We start from the raw sequence: 25,744 nt of genomic DNA, 5'->3' as shown, positions 1-25,744 counted from the left end.
GAGGGGCTGCAGCTGGGGGATGGGCCACTGTCTTGTAATGGCAATAGCAGAGCAGCAAAGACCTAGAGGCGCACAAGGGTCGTGCCTGCCACTGCAGGGGAGCGTGGGGTTGTGGCTTCCAACGGTTCGTGAGGAAGTCGCGGCCCAAGCGAAGGAAAGAGCGACCAAAAGGAAAACAGACGCGCTGCCAGCAGGTCAGGTGGGTTGGGGATAGGCGACCGAGATGCAGTCGAACGACAGGAACATTGCCCTTCTCCACAATGGCCGGCTGGTCCTGTTATTATCACATCCCGATGGAGGATCCTACCGCCCGCCTACTCGAGAAAAGCTTCGTGTGAACAGGACAGGGGCCTTCTGTCAGTCGATGCAGGGATGTTGGGCCAGGGCTAACGGAGCGTTGGTGCGTGTGGGATGCGGCTTGCTCCCAACCTCGACTATAGCCCGCAGGCATCCTTAATCGCGGCGGCGAGACCATCGACCGTGCAGCCAGCCAAGCCAGTGCCTGTCCCCGGCATTTCTCCCCTGCCCGCTCGTCATGTTGAGATACCGTGCACTGGCTGCATTCACCCAGCCGATCCGCCCACGGAAAGACGACGGGAACAGGAGCTGCCTGTCTTCGCCATCGCCGCTGCCTGCTCATAGGCTGGCAAAGTCCTCCTCAATGTTCCTCGACGCTACCGTTTGGCGCCTCGAACAAGCAGCGAAGCCGCAGCCCTCATAGGAGTACGCTGGGTGCAATCAAAGCATAACAACATACAGTACCCGCAAAGCACGCGGGCGCGCGCGGACGCGAGCCAGGACCTGCAGCATCAGGCTTGTCGACCCACCGCGAACCTTCTCCCCGGTCGCAGACTCGAGACCTGCATACGGCAAAGATCAGCTCTCTGTTTGCGCCGCCTCTAACTCGGCTTGGCAGCTTCTGCCGGCTCATCTTCCCCGGCTCAAGTGCCTCGCTCCCAATCAAGTTGAATCATCCTAGCTCAATTTTCTTCTGCATCCTCCGCAGTCCGTCCTATTGGCCGCATGCGTGAATATCTCGACATTGCTCTTCGTACGCCTGCACCACTGCAGGCCTCCGTCTGAATCCCCCGAACGGTCGGGACGCCGCAAAATTAATTCGGGCCTATACCGTTTGCTATCCGTCTACCATGCTGAGCATAATCAACCACGCGAAAGCGAATGGCCATACAATAATGCCCGCCCGCCAAACGTCATCTTCGATATGGGCCTCCTGCCGGCTGTCGTGGGATCGAGACGACGACCCGCCCTACCCCCACTTGCAGCAATGGATCTGCAACTGTGACGATTCTGCACATCCTGCAGTTATGAACGCCGACCTGACGACAGCATCCCTACCGAGTATCACATGCCGGTTTGCAAAGCATTGAACTGCCTAGACATATCCCTGTCGTTATTCCCTTCCACGTCTTAAGCATCACCACATATACCATCTGTTCACGCCTCCCATTACCAATTAGACCTTGGTCAACAGCAATATACTTTGCTAGGATCCAGCGGTGAAGCGACTTCAACTTGACGACGAGCGTTTTACGACCACGTCTGAACCTGATGACGGACAGCGTGTGGACCTCAACTTCTGAACGGCGTGCATCCTCAAAGTATCGCTTCAATGGTGCATCTTCATCAATCTGCGCAGCACCGCTGCGAATGGCACTCTAAGATATGATGTCCTCCAAAGACTACTATATTCTCCTAGAACTCCAGTGTACGCTCTTGAACGCCCTGACCGGCCAATTGTCCCAGGCTTAGTCCAAACCCCCACTCCCCACTGTTGAGCGACTGTCCTATCGAGCAACCTACTACGGTTAGACCCGGCCAGACACTCTGTGAGTCTCTTTTAGCATCTCCGCATCGTCACAATGAAGATGCGCCCAATCCCGACGCCGATCCTTTGGTGAAAATCCGCAATCGAATTCTCCACCCCTGTTGATGTGCTCAGAAGCGGCTGGCTCTTCGACTTTCATGCCTAAAGAGACTTTGATCTACATCTCACCTTCCTAAAGTAGCTGCAAGCGGGCCGTGAGCTCTCCATCCACAGTACGGACGCTAGTAGTTTGTTTTTCCAATATCAAACCCCAAGTCATCACGGCTGACTATGATGTTTTACAATGCAGTATGGTAGAATCGTCGTGCGCTCAACTACAGCATACAATGGGGGCAAAGTGACGAACAGAAGCCATTGCGAACTTGCTGTCACAACAATCAAGGCGTGGGACTAGCACTGGCGGAGCGACTATTGAAAGCGGCGGAAGGTAACATACCGCCAACCCCATTTAGCCAGGCAAGTTGCTAGTAGACGTTCCCAAGAACAGTGCCAACGACGAGAACGCCGTCATTCGGTTCACGACACTCCCGTGCGCGACGGACCCTGCCAGAGTTTGGAGGATACGCGGTGACAGCGGACGGAAGCCAGCCGTGAGGGTGTGAGTCAAGATGCGTTATTGAGAACTCGATCGTGCTTAGCCTTTGGGCTATCTCAACATACGGTACAGCTTTGTTGATCGTCATTCTGGAAATCCCCCATTGTCGCACGAGACCCAAAGAGAAGCCTAGGTCGAGAGATCGACGTCGAAGGCCATACATCTCACCCTCAAGCACAAGTGGTTCTTGGTACAGGCGCAGTTCTTGTGGAAACAATCTTGAAATCCTATTTATGGGGGTAGCGTGCAGACGGCGTAGAGAGGTGTTTCATCATTTTGATGCCCCCGCGTAGGTCGCTCTCCGAACTACTCAACAGCTCGGCCCTTCTCTCAGTCGGATTTTCATGATAAACATGCCACTGAACAGCTCCAGCATAGCAAGCTAAGGGCTGTAGCTTGGTCACCAAACTTTCCGACCTCCCGACCGCGGGAATGCGTTAGCTGCCGGCAGCCAGATCGCCGACTTTGCACTGGCAATGCACGAACCAACACAACGAGCCCAGTATAGTAGTCTTGATACGATGTCATGGCAAATCTGCTTGCTCTCTTGTAGGATGGCCGACAATGTCGTCATTGGACTTTACTGTCCATCCATGGATGTGAGCTAAGTCTCTGTCACAGGCCTCACGGCTGCGCCGCAAATCCTCTCTCAGCCTCCAAGCCCGGACCACAAGCCACATGTGAAATGCAGCACCGACCCAGTATCGCGGATCCATTTGCAGACCGGACATATCTCCGATGCAGCATTACCGAGGCTCGGTTGTGACTATTGTCCCTTTGGAAGGACTGCGGACGTCATGTGAATGATGTTGAATGCGCCTCTGCGGCGTGGTCTACATGAACACGAGGTGGCACAGCTCTGAAGCATATTCAGGCGAGCTATCAATATGACGGTTATGGTTGCCCCGTCTGCACAAACGAGCGATCGATCGGTACCCGTTTACCAACGGACACATTTTGTGGTACTGCCCATACCTACGGCTGACGGCGCAAAACAGCTGCAAGGCCACAACCGACGGCGTCGTGTTGCGCGCAAGTCCGCTAATTTGGGCATCTGTGTCCAAAGTAGGTGTATGCAACGTCAAGTACACATGACTCTGCGGCATGAGGCGACGCCAAGTGCCTGAAATACCACCTGAAATACCACCTGGAAACTTACCAGCGGAGGGAAATTTAGGAAGCCAAGCGATAGCGAGTGCGATGCGCCCACTGTCAGCCTCACCCAGTTTGCGCATCCCTCGCGGTTGCCCTGCGTCTCATCACGTCTTCCGTTTCCACGCGCGCTCGGCTCACGCACCCCTGTCACGAAGGTTGCGTAAGGCGCGCTCAAGGATCGGCCAAACATTTAATTCGTCACCTTGAACGTTCAACATACCTGCTACCCAAGTTAGAAGAGTCGTGGCTATCGTTTCCCACGTCTGAGAGCATTCCAAAAGTCGCTTTTTTTTAAGATTGGATCGACGCACTTGAGGAATATCTTATGAACATCTCGACTCCAATACCTTGAAGGAACGAAGCCTTGGTTCCTGCAGGATCTCAGCTCCCCCACCACTATAGTTTTCTGCCCGCGGCGTAGTCAACGGTCCTCTGCTTCATCTCCCCGGGGTCTCGAAGACGCCACATCTACGTCAGGAAAATGGTTGTGGCTACAACGAGCTCGGGAGACCTTTGACCTTTCGCAGGCGACTTGACGCCACAACGCAATGCTGCAGCACACAGCGTCGTGGAAGTATGCAGGTCTGATCCACACTGTGAGGCTGCCTGTATCTGGATTTCCGCATGGTCGGTTGCAAGGTTTCCTACATGCAACTACAAACACCACACGTAACACGTCATTCCACTCAACGTTCTGATACTAATGCAATTTGCAGGTTGATGGCATCATACGTATCGCAATATCCAACTTATTACTACATTGCAGAAACTTTCTTAGTTTGCAGCTACATCTCCATGCGCAAGCAATTGTTGTTCTCAAATATTTCATGGAAAGATGTCATGCAAACTCGAGTTTCTCGTACAATCCACAGACCGGACCTCCCGTGTCAGTATCCGCTTCGACCCCATTCGCGGAATAAATCGCACATCCTTGTCAATCTCTTCATGTACACACCCGCTTCCAATTTCGCCTCTTCGTGAACCGTGTAAGGTACCCGGATGTTCATCTTACAATATGTAGGGAAAGCTGGCGTCAGATCACACTTGAGGCGTGTGAGGCCTGTCTCACGTTCTTCTTTCTTCTTGTTCCGTTACTGGAACAAGTAACATAGTACAGAGGTGTTGAAGACAGCTATCAACATCCTGGTAAGCTATTGCAGTGGACAGGCGGAAGGTATTGCGTATGTGTGATCTGCAGTGAGCATTGTCGGTGGTGGTGGGAGGTTGTTGGTTCTGGCTTGAGAAAGAGCCTCGGGAAGGTCCGACACGAGATGTACCGTGCGCACGTGGCTATACGAAGGGAAAAGAAATCAACGTACCCCCCATCAACGGTATTGAGTTGCTTTTTCTGTCGCGAGGAACGACAGGACCGCTTCTAGATGTCGACTTATGCGCAGTTTGCTGCTTTTGGAATCAGAAGCAATGTCTTCTCGCGACACAATACAGAAAGAAACGCTTCAAGGTGCAACAACACTTCGGAAAGGACGGCAACGCAGCTCGCAGTTGTCGACCACGTTTCGATCACTAACGTCCATCGGGATCGATTTGCTTCTCATCATGCGTTGCGATGCGATGCGCGCCATTGTCACATACATCCCAGAACATTGCTCCAAGGAATCCAACTCTCGCGCCAGGCGGCGGACCGCTTTTCGCCATGGTGACCGCTTCACGATTCCGACTTGGCGACTACAATTAAGTTCTCTATATGAGATCCTTAAGAGACTACTGTAGGTCGAATCGACCAGATCTTGGTACTTCGGACAATACTAACAAGATGCTAGTGTGCATGGTAAATACCATCTTCGCTCCAACGTCGCCCGTTACAGCTCATTGCATATACGAAACTTACCTTCTTTTTTCCTTTTCATCTTCCTCACCTGTCCGTAGTCTACCCAGATTCTGGTTTGTATCATACTTCTTTCTTTTGTCTCCACACGACTCACGACCCTGGTCAGTTATGCCATTGCCTTGCGCATAGCCGCGATTCACGTACACGCACTTTTCATGCGTCAAGCCTGATCAGGCGTTGCGTGCTTTGTCACGCACAACACGCATAACGTTTTCGTCATATTTGCTTCTTGTGTCTATTGGAAGGATGCAGAGTTTACGATCTGCTACGAGCACACGAACGGCAGGGCTAGAAGAGACAGCTTGCTGGGCTCACTGCGGTGTTCCAGTATAGTGTTTAGCAAGGTGGAGTACGACTGCTAGGGTATATGCGCGGAGAGCGTAAGCAGAGCCAGGCGAGAACAGAAGGCTCCATCCATGTCTTCACCACGTGTCGGCTTGCCCGGACAAATGGAGGGTGGGTAGAGTGCCCGGGATCATTCTTCAGTCATTCTAATTTTTTAATTGCTGTTGTTAAGCTAACGTTTCATAGTTGACAACTCGTAAGAATGCGTGACGCAACACTCATTCGCAATGCAACATCGCGACCTTTTTCTGACATGCGCACAACAGCGTACTTGCGCTGAAGTATTGCGCGGTGTCTAGACTGCTGCTCCCTATCACTTGCGACCTACCACCGGAAGTACATGAATCATTTGCTTGTGCGCCGTGGGCACTGATCGACCCCGTCACGCGCATTGCCGCCCTCCACGACACGGGCCCATCAACATGAGCCTCTCAGCCCAAGTATTGCTAAAAATTTCATCAAGCATGCACACCTTGGTATCTGCAGTCGAGACTCGGTCTGGGTGAGATTGTGCGGCTCCGGCGCGGCTCTAATGATCTCTACTGACCTCATCCGATGAGGCCGTAGAATGGCCATGCAGACAGTGCCTCGCACAGGCTATGATGACGCGCATGCTGACAGGACCCCTTCGCATCGAGGCGTTCACTCATGTTATCGCAACCCTCTTCTTGGGATATTGCCTGTGGTGCTGTCACGCAACGTCGCTCGCGGGCCGAGGAACGGCCTTGACGGGCCTTCTTCAAGGCTGCTCCTTGTTCTAGGCTCGGCGCCATGGCCAATATCGCTCTGTCATGACTTGCACATCAGCGCGTTTTGTCCCTTGAATGCGAAGGGTCCCTTGGAATTACACATCGGAACTTCTGGCCGATTTACATGGGGCAACAGAAGTCAGGTGAACGATGTGGATCGCGGCTGGAGAATGGCGTGTTGTGGTTACGTTCGCAACGCCTCGGGTGTACAGCAAGTTCTATCTGGTATAGATGATCGTCCTCGTCGTATGCAATGGATGTCTCCGGATCGAATACGTCAGTGAACATTGCCGAGTAAAGTGAATGCATTGTACTGTGACAGTCTCGTTTTGGAAATATCGCATCCCTCCATATTTCAGCTAGTGCAATGCCTTGCAATGCCATCTTGAACGAGGCATTGGCAAAAGCGACGCCAGTCTGAAAACTCATGCTCGCTCAAAGTGTCAACTTCAAGCGTGGCTCTCGCAGATTCGCGGTCCCGGGTCGAACGGCGTATATGGCCTTGGAGTGAATTCTTAAATCCCTCAACCTCGGCAAGATTTCTAGATGCTGTAGTCCTCTCTACCATGCCGATTACATCCGGACTGAGCGGATGGGAGCGTATTGACACTAATAGTGTACTACGCCGGGTCCAATTCGGAATGTTACCGGATTGTACATGTCGAGGAGACAACCTCATGTTGTCGAGAGGGACGTGGATAAGGTTGATGATGAGCGTGGCTGTTGATAGCGCATGGCCGATGCCTCAATCTTCTTCTGAGGCAACAGCTCCAGTCGAAAGCTAATGCGAAAGAAAGTGTCACTTCAGCGCGTGGGCGAGCTCACTGCATATCCATTTCGTCGTCATCATAGTCGGCTGTACCAGAGTAACCGTTTTCCAGCTCTTCTCTGTCCCGATCTTTTCGTTGCTGCTCTCGTGAAGCTGCGATCTTTCTACTGACTGTTAGCACTACCCACTCACCACTTCCGTCTAATACGTACCTCAGTCCATCAATGACACCGGTAATGAATGTCCTGCCCTCTCCTACCTCCATACCTCCTACACCGTTCATCTTGAATCCGCCTCCCGCATCTAGGACGTCTACACCGCTTCTGAGCTTGGCCATGCGCACTTCCCTCAGACCTCGCAGCAGTTTCCGTACACTATCCGGTTCCTCAAAGTCGTCTGAGGCTGTCTCGAGCAGCATTTCACCTAACTCGAGCCAGTGGTATGGTAAAGCGTCTGCCGATCCTCTTGCCGTCGAATTGAGTAGGAAAGGTGGAGAGGTAGGAATCGTATTATTGGAGGGCTGTGGCGGCAGTCGAGGCGGTGGGGAAAACGTTTCTGCGTATTCGATCTCATGCTCGAGAATGGCGTTTAGAGAGTGTGTGTTCAACCATGGCGGAGGAAGTATGTTGGCGCGGCGCTGGCGCTTGAGTAGTAGGGCTAGCCACAGAGGGATGTCCGTTCGGTGCGGAGGAATGAGAGGTTTTATGGGGCCCTATAAACCATCAGAATCTTAGGTCACGCGCAGTGCGAGTATACAAGTAATAATCGCGGGGTGTTGGAGGGGCACACATACACCGAGAAGCTCCAGTCCCTCGAGTCTTTGTCGCGGTATGATAGTAACGAGCTCCATTTCGCATAGGAACGCTATTTCTGGGGGCGTCAGCCCCGGTGGGAGAGGCAATGCCATGTTGCGACGCGTGGTCTCGCAACTTCGAGTGATTGTCTAACTTTTGGGATCGAACATTGAAGACGCGCCCGGGCCGCGGTGCGCTAGCTTGATCAGGATTACCCGTGTCTTCCAAACTGTCCACGGATGTGCGTCAACACCACGACTTCTTCTAGCTGATCAGTCAATTGACCCAAGCGGAACGATGGCACCTCTGCTTCAGATGTGGGCTTTCCCCAGCGCTATAGGATTCATTGTCTGGCTCATGGCCACATGGTATGGCGAAGTGATGCACAAAGTCCCGAACCCCTACCTGGCAAGTTTCGACGATATCGAAGCGTTCCAATACTAACAGAACATCAGGACGAGTACTTCCATGTTCCCCAGGCCCAAAAGTACTGCAAAGGCGACTACTCATGGGACCCAAAGATCACAACACCACCTGGCCTGTACGATTGCCTCTGACATCGGCTTACTGAACAATACTAATGAAAGACCAAAGATACTTGATCTCCAAACTATACAAGCCACTGTTAGGCTGTGAAATAGGTTCTTTGCGGCTTGTGAATGCCCAAGCCCTTTGTGTCATATTGGTCCTTAGCTATGGTATACTGCGTATACTTCGAACGCGTGATAACCGAAGCAAAAGCTTGACCGAGAATGAAAAGAAAGCAAGGCTGAACCATGCCACACAAGACTCTACCTATATGGTTGATGTTCATTCCGCTCTCAATGTCGCGCTGTTCCCCCCTCTTTTTTTCTTCTCGGCGTTGTACTACACAGATGTGTGGTCGACTTTGGCGGTCTTACTGGCGTTTTATGCGTATCTGGCTAATTCGCAATCGATTCGAACTGTCACGGGATATTCCAGCGCAGTGTCTTTTGGTGTGTTCGCACTTCTCTTCCGGCAAACTAATATCTTTTGGGTGGCTGTCTTTCCCGCCGGACTTGCCGTTGCCGATGCGCTCAAGAAAGATGCACCTTCGACGATGTCAGACAGAGCAGACCCTATATTGGCCATACAGACCGCCTGGAAAGACGGTACAGTTCACGACTACTCTGTTCAAGATGCGGGGCTCCAAGGTATGATTTGCTACGGGTACCTACTAAAGCAGTTACTGATAGTCTATCAGATGTTGTTGTATTTGTGCTGTCCTTGGTCGTTGCCGCCTTACGGCAACCTCTGCTAGTGCTGAAGGTTGCTTCACCTTATATCACCCTTTTAGGTCTGTTTGCTGGCTTCGTTGCCTGGAATGGGAGTGTTGTCCTTGGTAAGCGTCATCTTACATGTCCATTTCGACAAACTGCTGACATGAAGAGGGGACAAATCGGCCCATACAGCTACCATCCATTTTCCTCAGATGCTTTATATCTGGCCATACATTGCATTCTTTTCAGCGCCACTTTTGGTCAGATCTTTGCTTGGACCGCTTGTTCCTTTTCTACCCATGCGTCTGCAGACAGCGTGTCACGACTACCGTATCGCCTCTAGCTTCGGGCTTCCGACGCTGCTCACAAGTGGGCTTTCCTTAGCCTGCAGCTTCCTTGCCGTCCATTTCAACACCATCATCCACCCGTACACCTTGGCCGACAACCGACACTATGTTTTCTACGTCTTCAAGATGCTCCGACTATATCCAGCGCTAAAATACCTCGCAATTCCAGTATACTACGCCTGTGCATGGTCTACGATCCAAGCGCTTGCCTCACCAGCGAAGACCATCTCACGAGTGGTGGAGCAAGCACCGGAAGAGAAGATTCCAACCGACCTCTCCAAAGACACAGCTGATCGCCATCCCTGCCAGATAAGCTTTGTTATCATATGGTTAGCTACGACTGCTCTATCAGTGATCACTGCCCCTCTCGTAGAGCCTCGTTATTTTATCATTCCGTGGATCATTTGGCGGCTTCATGTGCCGTGTGGTCAAACCACGAACTCGAGATACCGATACGACATTAGATTGGTTTTGGAGACTATTTGGTTGCTCGCTATCAACGCAGCAGTTTCATATACGTTCTTGTTCCGCACATTCACGTGGTCTAGCGAGCCTGGTAACCTGCAGAGGTTCATCTGGTAGGGCTGGAGATGAAGCTATAGGGAGATGAATGTTGAATCTCAAGACGATGTTTGGTGCTACTGCGGAATTCACATCTTAGGTAACAATCATCAAAATGGGGTATAACATGAGTATCTTTGCGCCTTCGGGCGCACTTCAGCTCTTTGAAATCGTGCTCATTTAGCATTAAGCTCAAGGCCGATTCTCACACTTTGCCATACTTATTAAAGGGACAAATTTGTACAATACCGCCACAGATTTGTGGGGCCTTCCCTTCTCTTGCCTAAATTCACTTGTATCTAGACCATTTCTACAGAATTTGGGGAAGTTTCCACTGCACCCCAAGAATCGTCTCTACAACTAGTACAATTCCTCGGGGAGATGGGCTTGACTTGCAGATTTCTTGCTCTGGTCGTGTAGTATACATGGTTAGTACCTGTTCAAGCATGAGGCTGGTCGAATGGACTATGCAAACATGATAAACGCCCCACTTCGACGTCCATGACATTATGTGGTTGTACAATACTCCTAGAAACATAACCATGTTTACTCGCAAGAAGAAACGCCCTCTCCATCAATCCAACGGTGTGCTTTACGTCGGTTCTCTTTGCCCATGTCATTTTTGACTGCCCGTTCTGACCTTCTTTCTGCATACTTTTTCCTTCTTCTTAAACTGCGCATACTCATTCGCGCATCATAGAAACGTAGAATGGATACCACCCGATGCGCCCACCGTGCTTTCATCCATTGTGTCATGTCCTCTAGTTCTTGCCGTGATGCTGCTCACCACCCATTGTCAGTCTCAGCACAAAGTTGACAATGACGGCGGCAAACAAGGCAATGGTCAAAATGGTAGGACCCAGCCTGTCATCGAAGCCACCCTGACCCCTAAGTCTTATGCTCCTTGCGCGCCAGTGGAAGGTGAAGAGGGCGTAGATCATTGCCATCATGGCAACGAGGGTGAAGAGGCCGGCGGAAATCTTGCCAATCTTGTCGCCGAAGTTGAGCAGGCCAATTGCGAGGCCGCCGAGGATGACGGTGAAGTTGAGCCATGAAAGGAAGGTGCGCTCGTTTGCGAAAAAGACTTTGGGCTCGACGCGCGTAGGGAGAGCGATGCGCTTGCCTAGACACGAGAGTTAGTAAGCGTAGTTGGGGAGGGCAGAAGGACGCGACGTACCCGGGGCAGTTTGGAGAAGCGGTTGGGTAGACATGACGATGGTGATAGCAGCCCCACTGAAGTTGCGACGCGAGCTTTGCGATGGTGTTCCTGACAAGGTAGAATGGACAATTGACGGGTGCCGGTTGATCCAAGGCTGGGTGCAGCTTCAGACGAAAATTGTGGTGGTGGGAAAGAGTTGGAGAGAAGAAGTCTGCTTCACAATGCCGTCAAAGCTCGATGTTGCGGGTCGCGATGGGAACCCATGCACTCGCGACTTGCGTCGGCCTATCATGACGCCCACGTGACAGCGTTGCACAGGCGACGCTCATTGGCTCTGAGGCTGTATGCGGGGATGGCCCGGTCCCTCTGTGCCACGTCCAACTCCGGCCGCCGACGCTAGCTCAGGCCAAACACTAATCCTTGGAGTAAACACGACATTCACACTGGCCTCACTACACAGCATTACCGTCCTAGGCATCGACATACTTTCACGAGTCAACAAGTCCTTACATCAATAATCCCTACACAGAACAACCATCGCTATGGCAGTACGTATCTTCATCGGCCTACAGCATAGAAAGTATACTGACAGAGGACAGTCCGCGTCACCGCTTCCTACCTCCGAGCTGGAGCAGATTGCCCAACAGGTATGCCGCCCTACATACGCCGGGATGAAGGTGCATGAGCTGACAATATCCTTCAGGCCTGCGAGCAAGCCATCGGTTCCGCAGAATCATATGACCACACCAAGGTTGGAGAGTGGAACAGCGAGATCATCGTAAGTCTCAATTATATTTCCCTGCGCTAGCTTGCGCAACCAAATGCGCCACTAGCCCCGTCAAAAGTTCGCGTCCGGTCTCTAGGGTAGAAGAAGCCAACTTCAGGCGGCTTCGCATATCTGCGAGTGCCTCAAGGTGGTGCTGTTAGACAACAGGAGGCGCCAGCGAATGGTTGCGACACCGATTTGCGCAATCATGCACGCGACCTCATCCCACATAGAGCCTTTGCTAACGCCCACACCAGCAATCCATCCTCAAGACTCTCATCAGCAAGACCACACCTGCATCCGAGACCTCCACCCCTGAAACTCCCGCGCAACCTGCCTACAAGTACATCGCCAACAGCACGGTGATCCAACACATTGGCTCTCCCGCAGAACCTGAGAAGCACGGCCGCCGCGGCATGCACAGCGCAGTCGGCGCCTTCTGGAACAACGAGAAGGATGGCACATACAGCTACAAGTGGGAGGCTGCCGAGAAGAAGGGCATGGACATCGTCATCACGATCACCTGGATCGCTATCTAGAGGGATTATAGCGCCCAGGGCGATGATGGGCCCGTGTGGGAGCGATCGCATCTTCCATACAAACGATCAATCAAGATAGAAAGAGCCAAGACGCAGACTGTGAAGGAGGGGGCGAGCGAGAGCTATGTGAATCGCTTGCTCAAAGGTGCGAGGTGAGCTTGGGATGGGTTTTTGCTTCGAGATCGATGTTCTTCTCATGGGTACGGCGTTGAAACCTCAGTGTGACCTCAGTGTGCATAGTCTTGTGCTTCTTCGAGTTGACATGGCGAAATTGATACCTACTGCTTCTTCACCCGACGTCTTTTGCTGCGATAATGGTTGAAGTTGCATTGTATGTGTTGAAGATGGTATCGACTATTTACTCATGGGCTCGTCTACTTGGACATCATGGCATGCTATTACTGATTCCACTGCATATCCCTTCTCGCCCATACAACCATGGAAGCAGCGTGGCAGAGTATACACTCAGTACGCGAAAGTAAAGAATGACCACGTTAACTAAGCAACAGGGTACAGAGAAAGCAGGTCAAGAACAAAAAACAGCTTTTAGGCCTCTGCCTTTTGGCTCTCGGCCTGGGTACCTACGCCATCTGTGTGCGTAGTGCTACTCCGTCCGCTTACGGCTTGCTCCCGCTTGCTGATAAGCGCCCGGAGCTCGTCTGTGGTGCTCTTGCCGCCGTTCTTTTCAGTGATGAGGCCCTTCAGCCATGCGTTCTCTGTCTGCAGTTGCTGAATGGTCGCCTCTAGCTTGGCGACCTTCTCCTGGGCCTCCTTCTGAGATTGCTCGAGAGCCTGCTCACGCTGCTTCTTCTTGATGCGGAAGCGAGCACTTGCAGCAGTGTTACGGCGACGCTTGTCCTCCTCAGCAGCTACGCGGGCGTTCTCGTCGAGTGATTGCGGGATGATAGGAGCGGCGTTATCGAGCTTGCGCTTCTTCGAAGCCTGGTCGTAGCCTTGTGCGGCAGGGGATAGTGAGGAGGCAGGCGAGGCGTAGTTGGGAGCGAGCGGGTAGTGGGCAGGCTGAGTGTGCGCCAGTGGCATAGACGGGTCAAAGGCTGGAGCCGTACCAAAGTTGTTGAAGTCGGTGAACGGGAAGTCGCCTATGAGTGTATCAAAGTCAGCCATGGGTGCTCAAGGCTACTATAGTCGGATAGTAATATGCGTGTATGGTGTTTCTGCTCAGCGCAACAAGCAACTACGTGCTTGCAGGGATGTTTGGCTGCATCAGCATCCCATGTGGTGAGTGGCTAGCACATATGGTGTGGGGTGACGATGCATACTGCACACAAGGCGGGGTGTGCATGCGCCTCTCGTCCGCGTAATTGGACGACGAGTACGATGCCTGACAAGGACGAGTCTCGATTGGCAACAACCCAATCGACAGGATAAAAGGACGGCTTTAAGAACGGGAGAATGCTTACCATTCAGGTTGAAGTCCATAGTCGCGTCGACGCTAATGCTGGGGTTGCGCGGAGACTCTCCGTCCGTCTTCAACGGCTGTGTTTGCTCGGTGTCGAAACCGAGGCCAAAGTCACTGGTAGAAGCAAAGTCGACGCTGGCGTTGCGAGCACCGTCCGCGTCGAAGAAGTCGCCGTTCAGGAAGTCGGAGAAGTCCTCAGCGGGCGCTGGATCAGCGAGCAAATCCTGCTGTGGCGACAGCTGGTTGAGGTTCGCGATGTACTGGGACACGTTGGGCCCCCGCTGCCCTTTGTAGGCGGACATGGGCGTTTGTTTGCTATCTGGACGACGATGTAGTCAAGTCGCTGGTAGTATGCTGTTGAGAAAGTGCGAGTCGGCTCTCTACCGGGGCCCGATCCGATCGCGCTTGCGTGGCAGAAGCTGAATTTGCGAGATGAGATTTTGCTGCGGCGTCGTCGGGTAGTTCGCGGAATTGGTGTACACGTTCTCTTGCGCGAGCGGCTGCAGAGAGTACAAAAAGCAAGAGGGATGTGTGCGGGTGTCGTGACGTGGATGAACGTCAAAGTGAGTAGGGCGTTCTCGATCAATGGGAGCCCCGCGGTAGCTGACTACTTGGTATTAGCGACCGTAAACCCCAGGCCGCGTTTACGCCGAGCCTCACTCCACGTGCGGTTGGACTTGCAAACGATTATTGCATTCGAATTCGAAACTTTGAATGTAAAGGCAGTTGTCGGTAACTACTAGGACTGAGAACTTTGGACATTGACGAAGCGATGAGTCTCTCATGACCGCTCTCACCGTCAGCACAGAGGACTCTCCTCACCACACCTGAACACTGACTGTTTGTAATCAAGACGTTCAACTCGCCGACAGCCAATCGCGTTTGAGCATCTTTGTCCGAGACTGGACCGGCGATCTGGGTGGATCCCAGACCTGAGAAGCGGCACTTTCCATGCGGCATTTACATGCTATCTTCGGCAAGAAATAAGTAATCAATCCTCACTTGAGTCTTGCGAATAAGGTAAAATATTCCTAGCCATAGTAAAGCTGGATGCGACCGTAGGAGTACGTATGGCTGTCAACGAGATACAGTCTTCAAGTGATCTTGCAGGCTTCTTGGGGACAGCTTCACGTGTATCAACATTGGTAATACTATATAGTCATCTATGACGGACCAGCACCGCAGTAGGCCTGGAGACTACCCAGGTAGGGGCACAACCATTCTACCTAGCCGCACAAGGGTCAAAGTCAAAGAAACCAGATCGAAAGTGTTCGAACTCAAGCGCTTCGAGGCGACTTGTGGCTTGAGAGCATATGTCTTTCGCTACGCGGTACCTCCAAGGCTAGATGTGATGGCCAGGTGGGGAGGCCATGTCACGTGGTGGCCCACGTTCCTCGTCGACGCGTCGCGACTCTCCACTATCGATAACATCGTCCGATCAACAACGCCCAGCAACCCCTCCATGTAGAACAAAAGCGCATCGACGTGATGGCTACCGCCCCCGACTACAAGAACATCCCCCACTCCCACCGTCTGCCCGTAAACCACCGCGAAGTCCAGCGAACCTTCACCAAGCTCTCCCGCCAATCGCTCGTATCGCTCGCGCTGCAATGGCTCAGCAAGAAGAACCGCGACTTCTGCAAGCCATACCTCCTCGGCGATCGGATACAGGACGAAGCTGAGGAGGAGATATACGAGCCGGCGCAAAGCTATGAGGTGCTCCAAGAGACGTACAAACAGCTCGCCGCGCGCAAAGGTGGCAGGAGGGAGGTGCTCGACCGCATACTCGAGGGAGACTGGCGACATGGCATATCCATGTACCAGCTGGCAACGTCCGAGATCCAGTACCTCCTCGATCATCCAAATGCCCTGCGCTGGACAGCCAAGCGTCTTACCAAAATACCGAGTGCGCGATCGCCAGTTACGGACATGGAAGTCACAAACGATTCAGACCACCTCCCACGTTTCCAAGCGCAAACCTTCATGTCAAATCTCGCAAGAGAACTGACGCCACTCATGAAGGCGCATTACCTGATGACACGGATTAAAACATCGCCCATAACCATACTACGCGTCTACATACACGATTCGCCCTACAGCAACGAGGCATCGCTGACCGTAGAGTCCAGTAGCACGGACAGCGCGAAAGCAGTCTTCTTCGTCTGGCCAAACGGCTCGCCTTTCGTATACTCGTCGCTAGCAACGCTCACCGGCCAGGTCGTCGGGGATGAGGGGCGACATCTGAGGGACGTCGTGCAACAGGCAATACCCAAAGCTTTCTCGCGACCTTCTGCGCGTTACCAATTGACAAGCACAAACTTTACCACCAAGTCACTCGATGCGCTCCTCACGTACCGCGGTCCCGGCAAGAGCAACGCAGCAGCAGGTGGTTGGAGCATCTTTCAGGATCATAGTTTCAGCCAGAATGCACTAGATTTCATTACCACACAAAAAGGCGACGGACAAGAGAAGAATGCAGGCGACAAGACTGGGCCAGGCAGGCCCAAGCGACCACTGGACGGCAAAGAGTCTTCAGAGGCCAAACGTAGGAAAGAGATAGCCGCTGGCCGGTTCGGTAGCTCGGCGCAGCCCGACGATGGTCAAGGCCTTGAACGAGTCGAAGTTCGCATTGATGACCCATTCCCGTCTCCCGTTAGTGGCAGCACTGCGACACAAGTAGACGGTGAGACATCGAACCTCGATGCCCAAACTTCCCACCAGGCGCGACGTGGCCGTCCGTCCCTTCTCGATAGAACCGCGGAAGATCTCGAGGAAATACGAAGCGAAGAAGGCTGGGTACCGAATGTGCGGGTCACTTTCCAAGGAACGCATGTATTTGCTGGCATCAGACAACTGGTTGAAGAGGGCATTGTAGATGGCGAGAAGATGCCAGGTTGGATGACTGGCGAAGCAGGTGTCACAATAGGCTCGGTCAAGGACGGGCGCATTCGGAGCAAAGGGGGTGTCCCGGGAGTATGAACTGGTGCTTGAAATTACAATGCGCGGCGCTGGCAGGTGTTTCTGATATCCATATACCCATTACGATCATGCGGCGCATGGCGTTGTTCTTATACTCTGACACAAGATATGATATTGTGCTTCCGTAGTGAAGGCTTAGCTTTGAATGTGAACTTTGAAAGGTCGAAGTTGCATTCTGCCTTGCAAACGAAGCCAATTGCTGTCAGATGCCGCTTCCTGCTCTTCCTGTGTTACACGCATGTTTGCTTAGCGCCTTAGGGTCCTTCCAAAGTCACCTGCACAAGCTTGTTCTAGTTGTAAGCTGTTTTTATCTTCGTTTCCTGCACGTCATCCTACATGCATCTTAACGCGCGTCCGAATTTGATTTATAGCACGGAAAGCACATGGTCGGCGACTGCTTGAGATGTGCCCAACACTTCCGGGCTTTCTACCTAGGTATCAAGAGTGGACCCTCTCGCGCAAGGCAGATCAGCGCTCTGCCCTCGCGGTCATTGACATCCTTCGATGCGATCTCTCACCAAAGACTACAGTTTCTTTCTGGTTACAGTGTCAGACAACAGCAACGTCACTTTCTGATGGGCCTGCTGAGCTTCCCGACCCAGCTAGTATGACCCTTTAACGCAGCTTCATATGACTTGACCGACTCGTGCGCCTCAACCCTTCAAGCCACACAAGGCCTGGGTCAGTCAAAATTCTTCACAAGCCACAGCTAGATCTCTTAATGGCTAGCCGGAAAGATCGGACCTGTGCCTAGCCGTGGTTGTCAGAAACGATGTCATAGCTGCAGTAGCATGCATTCGCGGCTAAGAATGACTAGGTTGCTGCTGAACCAGGATTGGGTGTGGCTTGCTGTGGCTAGAGCACGGCCTTTTTGCGTGCCGATACAGCCGTAAGGCTGACCGTTACGATCAAGGGTTAGAGGTCATGTGTTCTCGTATTTGGCGTAGGATAGCGTTTATCCGAACAGGACTGTCAACGCTGCAGGATAAAGTGGGTTACTAGCGTTGGATGAAGCTTATGGTTGGGCCAAGATAAACGTTTGTCCCGAGCCGACTTCCCCTACGTCCAACCCGTGACTCCACCCAAGAGGCTTGGAAGCGGGAATAAGTCTTGACTGCATTTTGTGGTGAGAGAGGTAGTCTTGGCGTGCTCTGAGAGAAAGCATATATACTTGATTAATACCCCTAGCATACACTGCCACATTCGATGCTAGCACCACCTACAAGCATTGGTTCCAGATCACTAGCCTCAACATCAAAGTCAGACAAGATTCGAGACCATCAAACACACTCTACTATCAGCCAAGACCCCAACGTCGTCACATTTACCACTCAGTCCCCGACCATCCTGCCGATGACTGACTACAACAAACAACGCATCGACGCACAAGACTTGACTTCAAGGCTTGATTCGTTCGAACACCAATCCAACAGCTACTTCACCACCAAGACCAATGGAGATACCACCTCCGATTCAGTTCTGTCCCAGCGATGTGCCCGATCCACCTCTATTGACAGCGGCATCATGCCCCGTTTCACCAAATCAGCAACAACGTCCACAACGGGCACCAACGACTCGCAGTACTCGCAGTACTCTGGTCTCCGCGTCATGCATGCTGAGCCCAGCTCCAAGACCCACGCTGAAAGTGTCGGCGTCGCGCCAGGAGAGTTCAGCAAGCCGCGCGTTCACAAGCGCAGCCGCAGGAACACCCAAAACAGCGTTGGCAGTGGCAGGAGTGCGAAGAGCGAGGAGCCCAAGGAGTTCAAGTACTATGGCCGACACAGCAACCAATGGCTCTTCAATGACTTTAGCGTCACTGACGCTGTGTCCAAGGGCTTCAAGAGGGTCTTCAGCAACAACGGTAGCAAGGATTGGTACGAGGACAGGGACCGTTAGATGTGGCATTCAGAGAGAGACTGCTTCAAGCAAAGGGACTGGACACTCGTTCCGCCACGTCGAGGGAAGGCAAGAGGCGCGTTTGGAGGAGGAGACATGTATTGAACAACAATACAACCACTCACATCATCACCACAATTCACTCTTGTCCGCGTGTAGTTTGCTAACAGAAGGACTCTTCCATAGCCCTGCTCCCACTAACTAAAGCGATAGGTGTAATCCCATACGCAGTAGATGATGCATAATGACTCGTGAACGGCCCACGAGAAATTCCATCCAAGAGGCAACATAGCGAACCACGAATGTGTAAAGACCATGCCAACAAGAACATCGGAGTAAATGTTTGCAGAATATAACGTTACATCAGACTTCATAATAGTCATAAGGCGATCCAATTACACTAAACATGAGACGATCTCGTGAGATCAGGTATCATTCGCAAAGAAACGCCACCGCTATGGAGAAAGAGCTCATGTCATGCCCCTCAGAACGCCAATACACTAGAAAAAAAGCTTCCAATGTCTACATTGTACCCTCCGCCCATCCCTAAAGCATCATACTTTTCCGTCGACTAGCGGCGCGTTCGGCTCTCAGGGTGCCCGTCTCCCTCTCTCTGTCCCGTACTTTTGCGTCCTCCACACCATCGACCTTCGTCCTGAGGTCGTTCGTGCCAGCATTGGCCGGCAAGCTTCCTACAGTGGAAGGCTTCTTGTCTTTCACTGCCGTTCGAGCACTCGATGTACTTCTAGCATTACCATTAGTACTATTGCTCCTTGCTAAGCTCATAGTACTACTACTTTTCACGTTTCCGCTTCCAGTGCGCTTATGCAAGGAAGGAAGCGCTCCCTCCGCCTTTTCCCTTTCAGCTCTGCGCTCGTCCGGCACCGTTGACGTGGAAGATGTGGGCATAGCGGAGTGTCGCCGTGCACTTCTTGCTGCTTTGGCAAGTTCGTTGACGCGGGCACGTGGGTTAGACCCAGTGTCAGCAGGTGACGAGTCCGTGAAGTCGAATACAGCCAAAGTATCCTTCTCTTGCGGTGCTTGTTTCACAGCTATCGTATCTTTGCTTGAAACAGGAAGATCCGAAGATTTGGAGCTGAGAGGCTCCGACACGGGTCCTGCAGTTGAAGTAGCCACTCTTCTCTTAGCGGTGCTAGTCTCGGTAATGAGCGCAGATATGGCTTTCGACGTCGTGGATCGTTCTTCTGGCTCAGTCACTGAAGCTGGTGATGCTTTAGAATCTTGGTTTCGGTCAAGCTTCTGTCTCAAGGGGCTTCCGGCTTCAGGTTCTTCCTCACCCCTCGGTTGAGTCACTGTCGATACTGGCTTCCACGCGATTTCGCCATCGGCGTCACGCTTGACCAATGTAGAAGGTATGTTCTGGGTATCTACACTGGCCCTGCGATCGATCACCGCGTCTACCAGCTTGGCGTCTGGACGCCGCATCTTCACATTGAGACTGGGCTCTTTGTAACTGACTTGGGGACGGGCGCGTCTACCCGGTCGTCCGGCTTGACCGGTCTGATCTACTGAATTGAGATCTCCTGGTGGTGGTGTGTCCTTGTTGTCTGGTCGTTGTGTTGACGGCTCTGTAGATGGTGGAGAGAAGGTCTCTTCCACGGCGGGCGTTTTCGGGGGTAGAGAGTCAAGTACAATCTCAGCCGTAGGCACAGGTTCAGGCATGGGTAGAAGCGGGAGGTCTGACGTCGTGTTGCGCGTGATATTCAATCGAGGGCGGCTGCGGCCCTTAGGTGCTGGCTTGTCTGGCTTATCTTGACCTGAAGAGCGTTGCTTCTTTGGCGACAAGACTGGATCGGTATTGACGGGTTCTACTAAGTCAGATTTGTGTACACTGTTGCTTTGGGGGTACTTACTAGCCGAAAGGACGGGAGGGCGTTCTAGTGAAGAAGGTCTAGAGTCATCATTTGACGCCTCCACGTCCGAAGCACCTGGGGCATTCCGGCGGCTGAACCTGAAAGCATCACTCTTGGCTTGGTTCACTTCCTCATCCTCTTGAACGCTGAACTTCCGCTTGGCCCCAGTGCGCAGAGGCTTCGCGACTGGTTCTTCAGTCTCTTCCGGTGATTCGAAGAGAGATACACGACGTATATTGAGCTTGGGCCCGCTCTCGCGTCGCTTCTTACGCGTCTCGAGGTTCACCGATAATGCAGGTTCACCATCGTCTGCAGCTTCTTCTCGCTGTTCTTCTATCGCGGGGCTGGGGTCGAAACCGATGGGATCTTCGTCTTCGAATCGGGCAACTGGTGGAGGGCCAATGTCAGGGGATTGACTGTCTGGATCTTCTAAGGTCTGCTGAAGCTCGTCCGCACTACAAGAAGTTAGTTTCATGCGCGTCTGTACGTGTCACTACTTGGAACGCGATCCAGACGTACCCCATTGTCCTGCGAGGATAGTATTTGTCTTCCGTGATAGTAGGCAGCATGGCGTTCTCAACCTCCTGAAGACCCAGTCCACTCCTCCATTGCCGCTCTTCTCCGCTCTTCCTCTTCGCTGTCATCTGGCTTTTCCGTCTTCCTCTGTCTTTCCCACCTCCGCTTCTTGTTTGCGATAGGCCAGCTACTAGGCTGCTGAGCTCTGATAGCTTGGCCTCAAGCTGTGTTTTGACAACATCAAATTGGTCGAGTACCGGACGCGACTCAATCGTGTTGTGGAGATTTAAGACTTGCTCGCGCAATGCCAAATTCTCGGCAAGAAGTCGCGAACAGTCGGTTTCGAGGCTGCGAATGCGGATAGATTGGATCGAATTCGTCTTCGCGAGTTCGCGGTTTTGCCTCAGAAAGCGTCGTTTGAGGGCTTCGATGGATTCCGCCGACGGCTGGGGTGCAATCGGCGGCTCGTTGAGACGCGCCATATGCGCAGATAGGTATGTCGAGATTAATTATAGTGTTGCAGACGGTTGCGCGGTTGTCGTGGCGTTGATACTCTAGGGCGTCGGTAGGTGTTCCTTCTGTGTTCGTCATTGCATGTTTACATAGCAACAAAGCTAAGTTCAGACAGGCTAGCGCCAAGAGCGCGTCCACGTGACGAGAGGGGTACGAATGCGTGCACCGATGCAGTAGGGCAACATCGAATATGGTGGTAACACACGTATCTCACAATAGTAAAACTCGAAGAAGCTTAACACATCAGTTTTCACGTGTACCCCCGGGGAAGGAGTCCCTCCTGCCAACGCATCCACACGAGCAAAAACACCCTACTACTTCCGACCTCGACTTCGCCAGCTACTTATCTGACACCGTCAACTGAATGTTGATCGATTAAGAAATATGTCAAACTTCACGCGGCCTCTTCCCTCACATCTCCGCAACCAGTCCATGGGCGGGTCCCAGCAACAATCCCCCGTATTGCTCGCGCGCATTGCAGAAAAGAAAGCCGAATTAGCCAACTTAAAGGACCTGCAAGCACTAAGCGGAGGGCTTGCAGACCAGATGCAGATGCTCGCTGATAAGCTATCGACATTGTCAGATGGAACAGAAGGTATGTCGGGCGTTGCACGCAGAAAGTTGGATCGATAGGTCTCGCAGCCGGCATAATAGGAACATCATACTAACGTTGCGGTTGATCAGCGGTCGCAGCAGTGCTATCAAACTGGCATAACGTGCTAAGAGCTATAAACATGGCGTCGAGTATGTTCTCCATTCTCACAAGTCCAGCAAGCACTAATCCGTAAAAGCAAAACTTCCAAAACCGAAAGACGAGGATGAGACGGAAAAGAAGGCAGAAGATGGACCACCGTTGCCCCAGACGCTTGTCCGCATTCCTACACAACACGCGCCGGCGGTCATAGAACAGGCGAATGCAGCGACTGCGGAGGACTGAGCGGGTCTCGCACATGCATTATCTTCGGATCGAAATTTCGCACCGCTTGACACTTCAGTTCGGGCGGACGACAAGAGTGACGATTGGCGCGCGATCGGCTACACGTGCATTTCGTTCACTTTGTTCCGCAAAACATCGCGAGCAAAGATGTCTCGCCAATGCAGTCGAACCTGTTGTCATCTGCAATTGATTATACAACTGCAGAACAGCGTGTACATGGAAGAACGGTGAAAACTGTACCAATCAGAGACAAGGAGGATGAGGAGACGTTTGGTAGGGATTGAGGCTTCCAGCCTAGCCTGTGCAATTCTAATGCTATAAGATAATGCTCATCTGCATCTAATGTCTCACGTCCAGCCACACAAGGCGACGATTTGCGGACTATTCAAGTCCATCCCAGCGCTATGCAATGACGCAGTCCAAATCATGACGTGCCACATGGACACCCGTAACTCCAAGCAATGAAAATCGTTTTCAAGTCGTACTGACTAACCCCCAGTGGACACCGGAAGTTTACCAGCTAGAGCACAGCTTACTTCTTCTGCTTCGGCATCTTCTCGTAGGCATTTGGGCTTGGCTTCCTCCGTTGGCGCTTGTGCTTTTGCGGGGTACTAGAACCCTCGCCGTGATCGTGGACGTCCTCACAATCGTTATGAGCATGTTGATGTGGCCGTCTACCGCGCGCTCCGCCCATCCGCCCAGCAGGCCTTGCAGTACTATTGTCGGGCTCGGAGTCGGAATCTGAGTCTGACGATGAGTCCGAGGAGTCGTCGTCAGAAGACTCGTCAGCGGCGCGGGGTTTGTGGTAGATGCAGCAAACTTCGAGTTTGTTAGTCCTTGCCATAACAGCATCGCGCGAACCGGATCATCGTACCTTTGGAAGATTTCTTGCCCATGCCTTCGTTATCGACCACGTCTTCGGCCCATTGAATGTGTCGACGTTCTGATGGCTCTGCGCGTAGACGAAGCACACCGGAAGGTGCTGACAGACGCAATACGGGCTGGGGTCGAACTTCTATGGTTCGGCTCCCAGAGTTTGGTGTAGCACTCCTAGGAGATAGCGTGTGAGGGGCGGCCATATTGCTGAAGTGCGACATGTTGCAGGTGCGGCTTGTGTAGGGAGATCGGACCCTTAAGAAGTTGGGGTGGCAGTGGGGCGTAGCTACGCAGCGCAGGGACCAAAGGGAATCGCGAGTTGCAGGGCTGGGGATAAGCCCTTCTCGGGATCCAACGTCAGAGCTTGAGCGAAGTGGTGGTAATTGTAATCAAAGAAAGTAGCAAGAGGGTGTGAAGGGTGAGCAGCGAGTCGGTAACAGGTGAATGTCGTGTTGCATGTACGTCTTTGTTGTTCAACGGTGATTTGTCTCGTGAGAAGAGGATGGCCAATGCGTCATGGTGGATCGGTGCTTCCTCGGTGCTTCCCGCTCCTGGCCAGCCACGTTCTGTCCCCACGATCGCTTCTGTCGGCTTCCATCGCTAACGCTGTATTGCCGCACACTTGCCGGCCCACGTCGTGCATCCTTACCCAGGTCACGCTGCATATATACAGCTGCACGGCTCGCTGTGCTATGTTTTCTTTTTCGTCATGAGGGACCCTTCACCATCCGTCCGCGGACATCATTAGCGCTAACCAGAGCATGCGGTTTGACTCACGAGGACGCCCACCTCTTTCGAACTATCTGACAGTCGTGCACGCCACATCCAAGAACCTGGACAGATCGATTGTTGTGTCGGAGCATCCTTTGACGGCTTCGAAGACTTTGCGAGCATGATCTCATCCGTGTACGGATGAGCAGGAAGTAACTGCGTCGCACTTCACGAGACGGAGTTTGCTCGTGTAATCAACACCAAAAATGCTACTGCATCACCAGAGGATGCATCACACCTGCTCGAGCATACATGCTAAATTGATACAGTCATGACATACTAGAAACCAAATTGTAACCGAGTTGGCTTTGACTACTTCTTCAAACGGGGTCGCTTCCAATATCCAGCAGACATTGGCTCACTTTCCAGGCATCCCACAACTTCTACACAGACGCTGTGCAACCGATCTCAGTCACCGCTGGACTTCTGCTGAACATGGGCGCCTACGATATGACCCAGTCAAAAGTTTCGACAAGGAAAAGAACGCCCAGCAGCGTATGATGCGAATACATCTCCTTCGAAACACTCAATACCAATACCACAGAACCCCCTACTCATTATCTCAAGAACTGCGCGCTTAATGCGCGGGAAAGGCATCTGGTATCCTAGTCCTTTCGTACCCCATAGGTTCTAAGGCCTGCTTATCGAGGCAATCCACGGACTCGCTTACAAATAAGCATTCTTCATTGAATCAACCTTTGCATGGAATCCAGAATGCACACGCCCGAATAAATCGATCTTGATATCATCCTAGTATTTCTAGATTCATGAGTACCGTGCGACTCCGGCCTGTGTGTACCTCAGCCTACAGAAGATCCCATAACATGGAGTTTTTGAAATCACTGGAAACTGGCATACCAGCACTGGTCGCTTTCCGATGTACTAGCCTACCTTTGTTTCGTCTCGGACTGGAAAGGATATGAATTTTCTACGGCTGTAGGCGTTGCTCGTCCATATGTCCGACACTCGAGTCATAGGGGATACATGTCTTGAGGGCTGCTTTCCAAACGTCACGATCCATCCTAGGTCGAGAGCATCGGGAAACTCCAGTCTCCAGATTGTTACATAGTATATGTATTTGTATGCGGGAGACTGGAAAAGGAAACTAGCTGGACTCGAGTCTACTACCATCAAAACAGGACGCACATGGAAGAACGAGATACTCCACCGGGAATAGGTAGATCTCAGGATGCATGGAAAGGTGAAGGTCGCCCGCCACGAGGTCTGAGATGTGACACTTGCCGTAC

General features: G+C 52.4%; 10 protein-coding genes across 10 annotated transcripts; 5 read left to right on the top strand and 5 right to left on the bottom strand.

Annotated features, from left to right (window-relative positions):
* Positions 1 to 7,342: 7,342 nt before the first annotated feature.
* BKA58DRAFT_122995 (GINS complex subunit Psf2) lies at positions 7,343 to 8,287 on the bottom strand. Its single transcript, XM_046164200.1, has 3 exons — positions 8,102 to 8,287; positions 7,521 to 8,020; positions 7,343 to 7,472 (listed from the first exon to the last, which is right to left on the bottom strand). The coding sequence occupies exons 1-3, from the start codon at positions 8,213 to 8,215 to the stop codon at positions 7,361 to 7,363; spliced, it is 726 nt and encodes a 241-aa protein (XP_046027478.1). The 5' UTR covers positions 8,216 to 8,287; the 3' UTR covers positions 7,343 to 7,360.
* BKA58DRAFT_123068 (alpha-2-glucosyltransferase Alg10) lies at positions 8,287 to 10,417 on the top strand. The gene is made up of 5 exons (XM_046164202.1): positions 8,287 to 8,510; positions 8,558 to 8,643; positions 8,697 to 9,277; positions 9,328 to 9,465; positions 9,515 to 10,417. Exons 1-5 carry the CDS (start codon positions 8,400 to 8,402, stop codon positions 10,270 to 10,272), a joined length of 1,674 nt encoding a protein of 557 aa, XP_046027477.1. The 5' UTR covers positions 8,287 to 8,399; the 3' UTR covers positions 10,273 to 10,417.
* Positions 10,418 to 11,012: 595 nt separating this feature from the next.
* Positions 11,013 to 11,462, bottom strand: BKA58DRAFT_409858 (uncharacterized protein; the record flags this gene model as incomplete). The annotated part of the gene is made up of 2 exons (XM_046172176.1): positions 11,013 to 11,374; positions 11,429 to 11,462. The coding sequence occupies 2 exons, from the start codon at positions 11,460 to 11,462 to the stop codon at positions 11,013 to 11,015; spliced, it is 396 nt and encodes a 131-aa protein (XP_046027476.1).
* Positions 11,463 to 11,812: 350 nt separating this feature from the next.
* BKA58DRAFT_379936 (Tctex-1) lies at positions 11,813 to 13,019 on the top strand. The gene is made up of 4 exons (XM_046169858.1): positions 11,813 to 11,958; positions 12,010 to 12,057; positions 12,114 to 12,188; positions 12,434 to 13,019. The coding sequence occupies exons 1-4, from the start codon at positions 11,953 to 11,955 to the stop codon at positions 12,713 to 12,715; spliced, it is 411 nt and encodes a 136-aa protein (XP_046027475.1). The 5' UTR covers positions 11,813 to 11,952; the 3' UTR covers positions 12,716 to 13,019.
* A 210-nt stretch (positions 13,020 to 13,229) lies between these two features.
* BKA58DRAFT_123015 (uncharacterized protein) lies at positions 13,230 to 14,890 on the bottom strand. The gene is made up of 4 exons (XM_046164201.1): positions 14,821 to 14,890; positions 14,561 to 14,742; positions 14,137 to 14,491; positions 13,230 to 13,815 (listed from the first exon to the last, which is right to left on the bottom strand). The coding sequence occupies exons 3-4, from the start codon at positions 14,435 to 14,437 to the stop codon at positions 13,262 to 13,264; spliced, it is 855 nt and encodes a 284-aa protein (XP_046027474.1). The 5' UTR covers positions 14,438 to 14,491; positions 14,561 to 14,742; positions 14,821 to 14,890; the 3' UTR covers positions 13,230 to 13,261.
* Positions 14,891 to 15,144: 254 nt separating this feature from the next.
* BKA58DRAFT_122919 (centromere protein Chl4/mis15/CENP-N) lies at positions 15,145 to 17,306 on the top strand. Its single transcript, XM_046164199.1, has one exon. The coding sequence runs from the start codon at positions 15,624 to 15,626 to the stop codon at positions 17,112 to 17,114; it is 1,491 nt and encodes a 496-aa protein (XP_046027473.1). The 5' UTR covers positions 15,145 to 15,623; the 3' UTR covers positions 17,115 to 17,306.
* A 794-nt stretch (positions 17,307 to 18,100) lies between these two features.
* BKA58DRAFT_379928 (uncharacterized protein) lies at positions 18,101 to 19,199 on the top strand. Its single transcript, XM_046169857.1, has one exon. It carries the CDS (start codon positions 18,321 to 18,323, stop codon positions 19,008 to 19,010), a length of 690 nt encoding a protein of 229 aa, XP_046027472.1. The 5' UTR covers positions 18,101 to 18,320; the 3' UTR covers positions 19,011 to 19,199.
* Positions 19,200 to 19,331: 132 nt separating this feature from the next.
* On the bottom strand, positions 19,332 to 22,111 carry BKA58DRAFT_356883 (shugoshin). The gene is made up of 4 exons (XM_046168672.1): positions 22,029 to 22,111; positions 21,404 to 21,965; positions 20,885 to 21,339; positions 19,332 to 20,839 (listed from the first exon to the last, which is right to left on the bottom strand). Exons 2-4 carry the CDS (start codon positions 21,880 to 21,882, stop codon positions 19,557 to 19,559), a joined length of 2,217 nt encoding a protein of 738 aa, XP_046027471.1. The 5' UTR covers positions 21,883 to 21,965; positions 22,029 to 22,111; the 3' UTR covers positions 19,332 to 19,556.
* BKA58DRAFT_379924 (DASH complex subunit Dad2-domain-containing protein) lies at positions 22,092 to 23,174 on the top strand. The gene is made up of 3 exons (XM_046169856.1): positions 22,092 to 22,508; positions 22,598 to 22,657; positions 22,705 to 23,174. The coding sequence occupies exons 1-3, from the start codon at positions 22,298 to 22,300 to the stop codon at positions 22,848 to 22,850; spliced, it is 417 nt and encodes a 138-aa protein (XP_046027470.1). The 5' UTR covers positions 22,092 to 22,297; the 3' UTR covers positions 22,851 to 23,174.
* Positions 23,175 to 24,353, bottom strand: BKA58DRAFT_379923 (phosphatase inhibitor-domain-containing protein). Its single transcript, XM_046169855.1, has 2 exons — positions 23,725 to 24,353; positions 23,175 to 23,669 (listed from the first exon to the last, which is right to left on the bottom strand). The coding sequence occupies exons 1-2, from the start codon at positions 23,945 to 23,947 to the stop codon at positions 23,383 to 23,385; spliced, it is 510 nt and encodes a 169-aa protein (XP_046027469.1). The 5' UTR covers positions 23,948 to 24,353; the 3' UTR covers positions 23,175 to 23,382.
* Positions 24,354 to 25,744: the final 1,391 nt, after the last annotated feature.

The sequence above is a fragment of the Alternaria rosae genome (assembly GCF_020736505.1).
Source record: "Alternaria rosae strain MPI-PUGE-AT-0040 chromosome Unknown BKA58scaffold_3, whole genome shotgun sequence".
Taxonomy (NCBI): domain Eukaryota; kingdom Fungi; phylum Ascomycota; class Dothideomycetes; order Pleosporales; family Pleosporaceae; genus Alternaria; species Alternaria rosae.
This window is presented reverse-complemented; position numbering and strand designations above follow the sequence as displayed.

Excerpts from the sequence above, each read along its gene's own strand:
- BKA58DRAFT_122995 (XM_046164200.1), bottom strand. The coding sequence starts at position 8,215 with ATGGCATTGCCTCTCCCACCGGGGCTGACGCCCCCAGAAATAGCGTTC. Across the intron at positions 8,021-8,101 it reads AGGGACTGGAGCTTCTCGGT|GGCCCCATAAAACCTCTCAT; the intron begins GTATGTGTGCCC and ends GATGGTTTATAG. Across the intron at positions 7,473-7,520 it reads GGTGTCATTGATGGACTGAG|AAAGATCGCAGCTTCACGAG; the intron begins GTACGTATTAGA and ends AACAGTCAGTAG.
- BKA58DRAFT_123068 (XM_046164202.1), top strand. The coding sequence starts at position 8,400 with ATGGCACCTCTGCTTCAGATGTGGGCTTTCCCCAGCGCTATAGGATTC. Across the intron at positions 8,644-8,696 it reads ATCACAACACCACCTGGCCT|ATACTTGATCTCCAAACTAT; the intron begins GTACGATTGCCT and ends GAAAGACCAAAG. Across the intron at positions 9,278-9,327 it reads TCAAGATGCGGGGCTCCAAG|ATGTTGTTGTATTTGTGCTG; the intron begins GTATGATTTGCT and ends ATAGTCTATCAG.
- BKA58DRAFT_379936 (XM_046169858.1), top strand. Across the intron at positions 12,058-12,113 it reads TGGAGCAGATTGCCCAACAG|GCCTGCGAGCAAGCCATCGG; the intron begins GTATGCCGCCCT and ends AATATCCTTCAG. Across the intron at positions 12,189-12,433 it reads AGTGGAACAGCGAGATCATC|CAATCCATCCTCAAGACTCT; the intron begins GTAAGTCTCAAT and ends CGCCCACACCAG.
- BKA58DRAFT_123015 (XM_046164201.1), bottom strand. The coding sequence starts at position 14,437 with ATGTCCGCCTACAAAGGGCAGCGGGGGCCCAACGTGTCCCAGTACATC. Across the intron at positions 13,816-14,136 it reads TATGGACTTCAACCTGAATG|GCGACTTCCCGTTCACCGAC; the intron begins GTAAGCATTCTC and ends ATACACTCATAG.
- BKA58DRAFT_122919 (XM_046164199.1), top strand. The coding sequence starts at position 15,624 with ATGGCTACCGCCCCCGACTACAAGAACATCCCCCACTCCCACCGTCTG.
- BKA58DRAFT_379928 (XM_046169857.1), top strand. The coding sequence starts at position 18,321 with ATGCTAGCACCACCTACAAGCATTGGTTCCAGATCACTAGCCTCAACA.
- BKA58DRAFT_356883 (XM_046168672.1), bottom strand. The coding sequence starts at position 21,882 with ATGGCGCGTCTCAACGAGCCGCCGATTGCACCCCAGCCGTCGGCGGAA. Across the intron at positions 21,340-21,403 it reads TATCCTCGCAGGACAATGGG|TGCGGACGAGCTTCAGCAGA; the intron begins GTACGTCTGGAT and ends AACTTCTTGTAG. Across the intron at positions 20,840-20,884 it reads CCCTCCCGTCCTTTCGGCTA|AACCCGTCAATACCGATCCA; the intron begins GTAAGTACCCCC and ends CTGACTTAGTAG.
- BKA58DRAFT_379924 (XM_046169856.1), top strand. The coding sequence starts at position 22,298 with ATGTCAAACTTCACGCGGCCTCTTCCCTCACATCTCCGCAACCAGTCC. Across the intron at positions 22,509-22,597 it reads ATTGTCAGATGGAACAGAAG|CGGTCGCAGCAGTGCTATCA; the intron begins GTATGTCGGGCG and ends GCGGTTGATCAG. Across the intron at positions 22,658-22,704 it reads AGCTATAAACATGGCGTCGA|CAAAACTTCCAAAACCGAAA; the intron begins GTATGTTCTCCA and ends AATCCGTAAAAG.
- BKA58DRAFT_379923 (XM_046169855.1), bottom strand. The coding sequence starts at position 23,947 with ATGTCGCACTTCAGCAATATGGCCGCCCCTCACACGCTATCTCCTAGG. Across the intron at positions 23,670-23,724 it reads GGGCAAGAAATCTTCCAAAG|TTTGCTGCATCTACCACAAA; the intron begins GTACGATGATCC and ends ACAAACTCGAAG.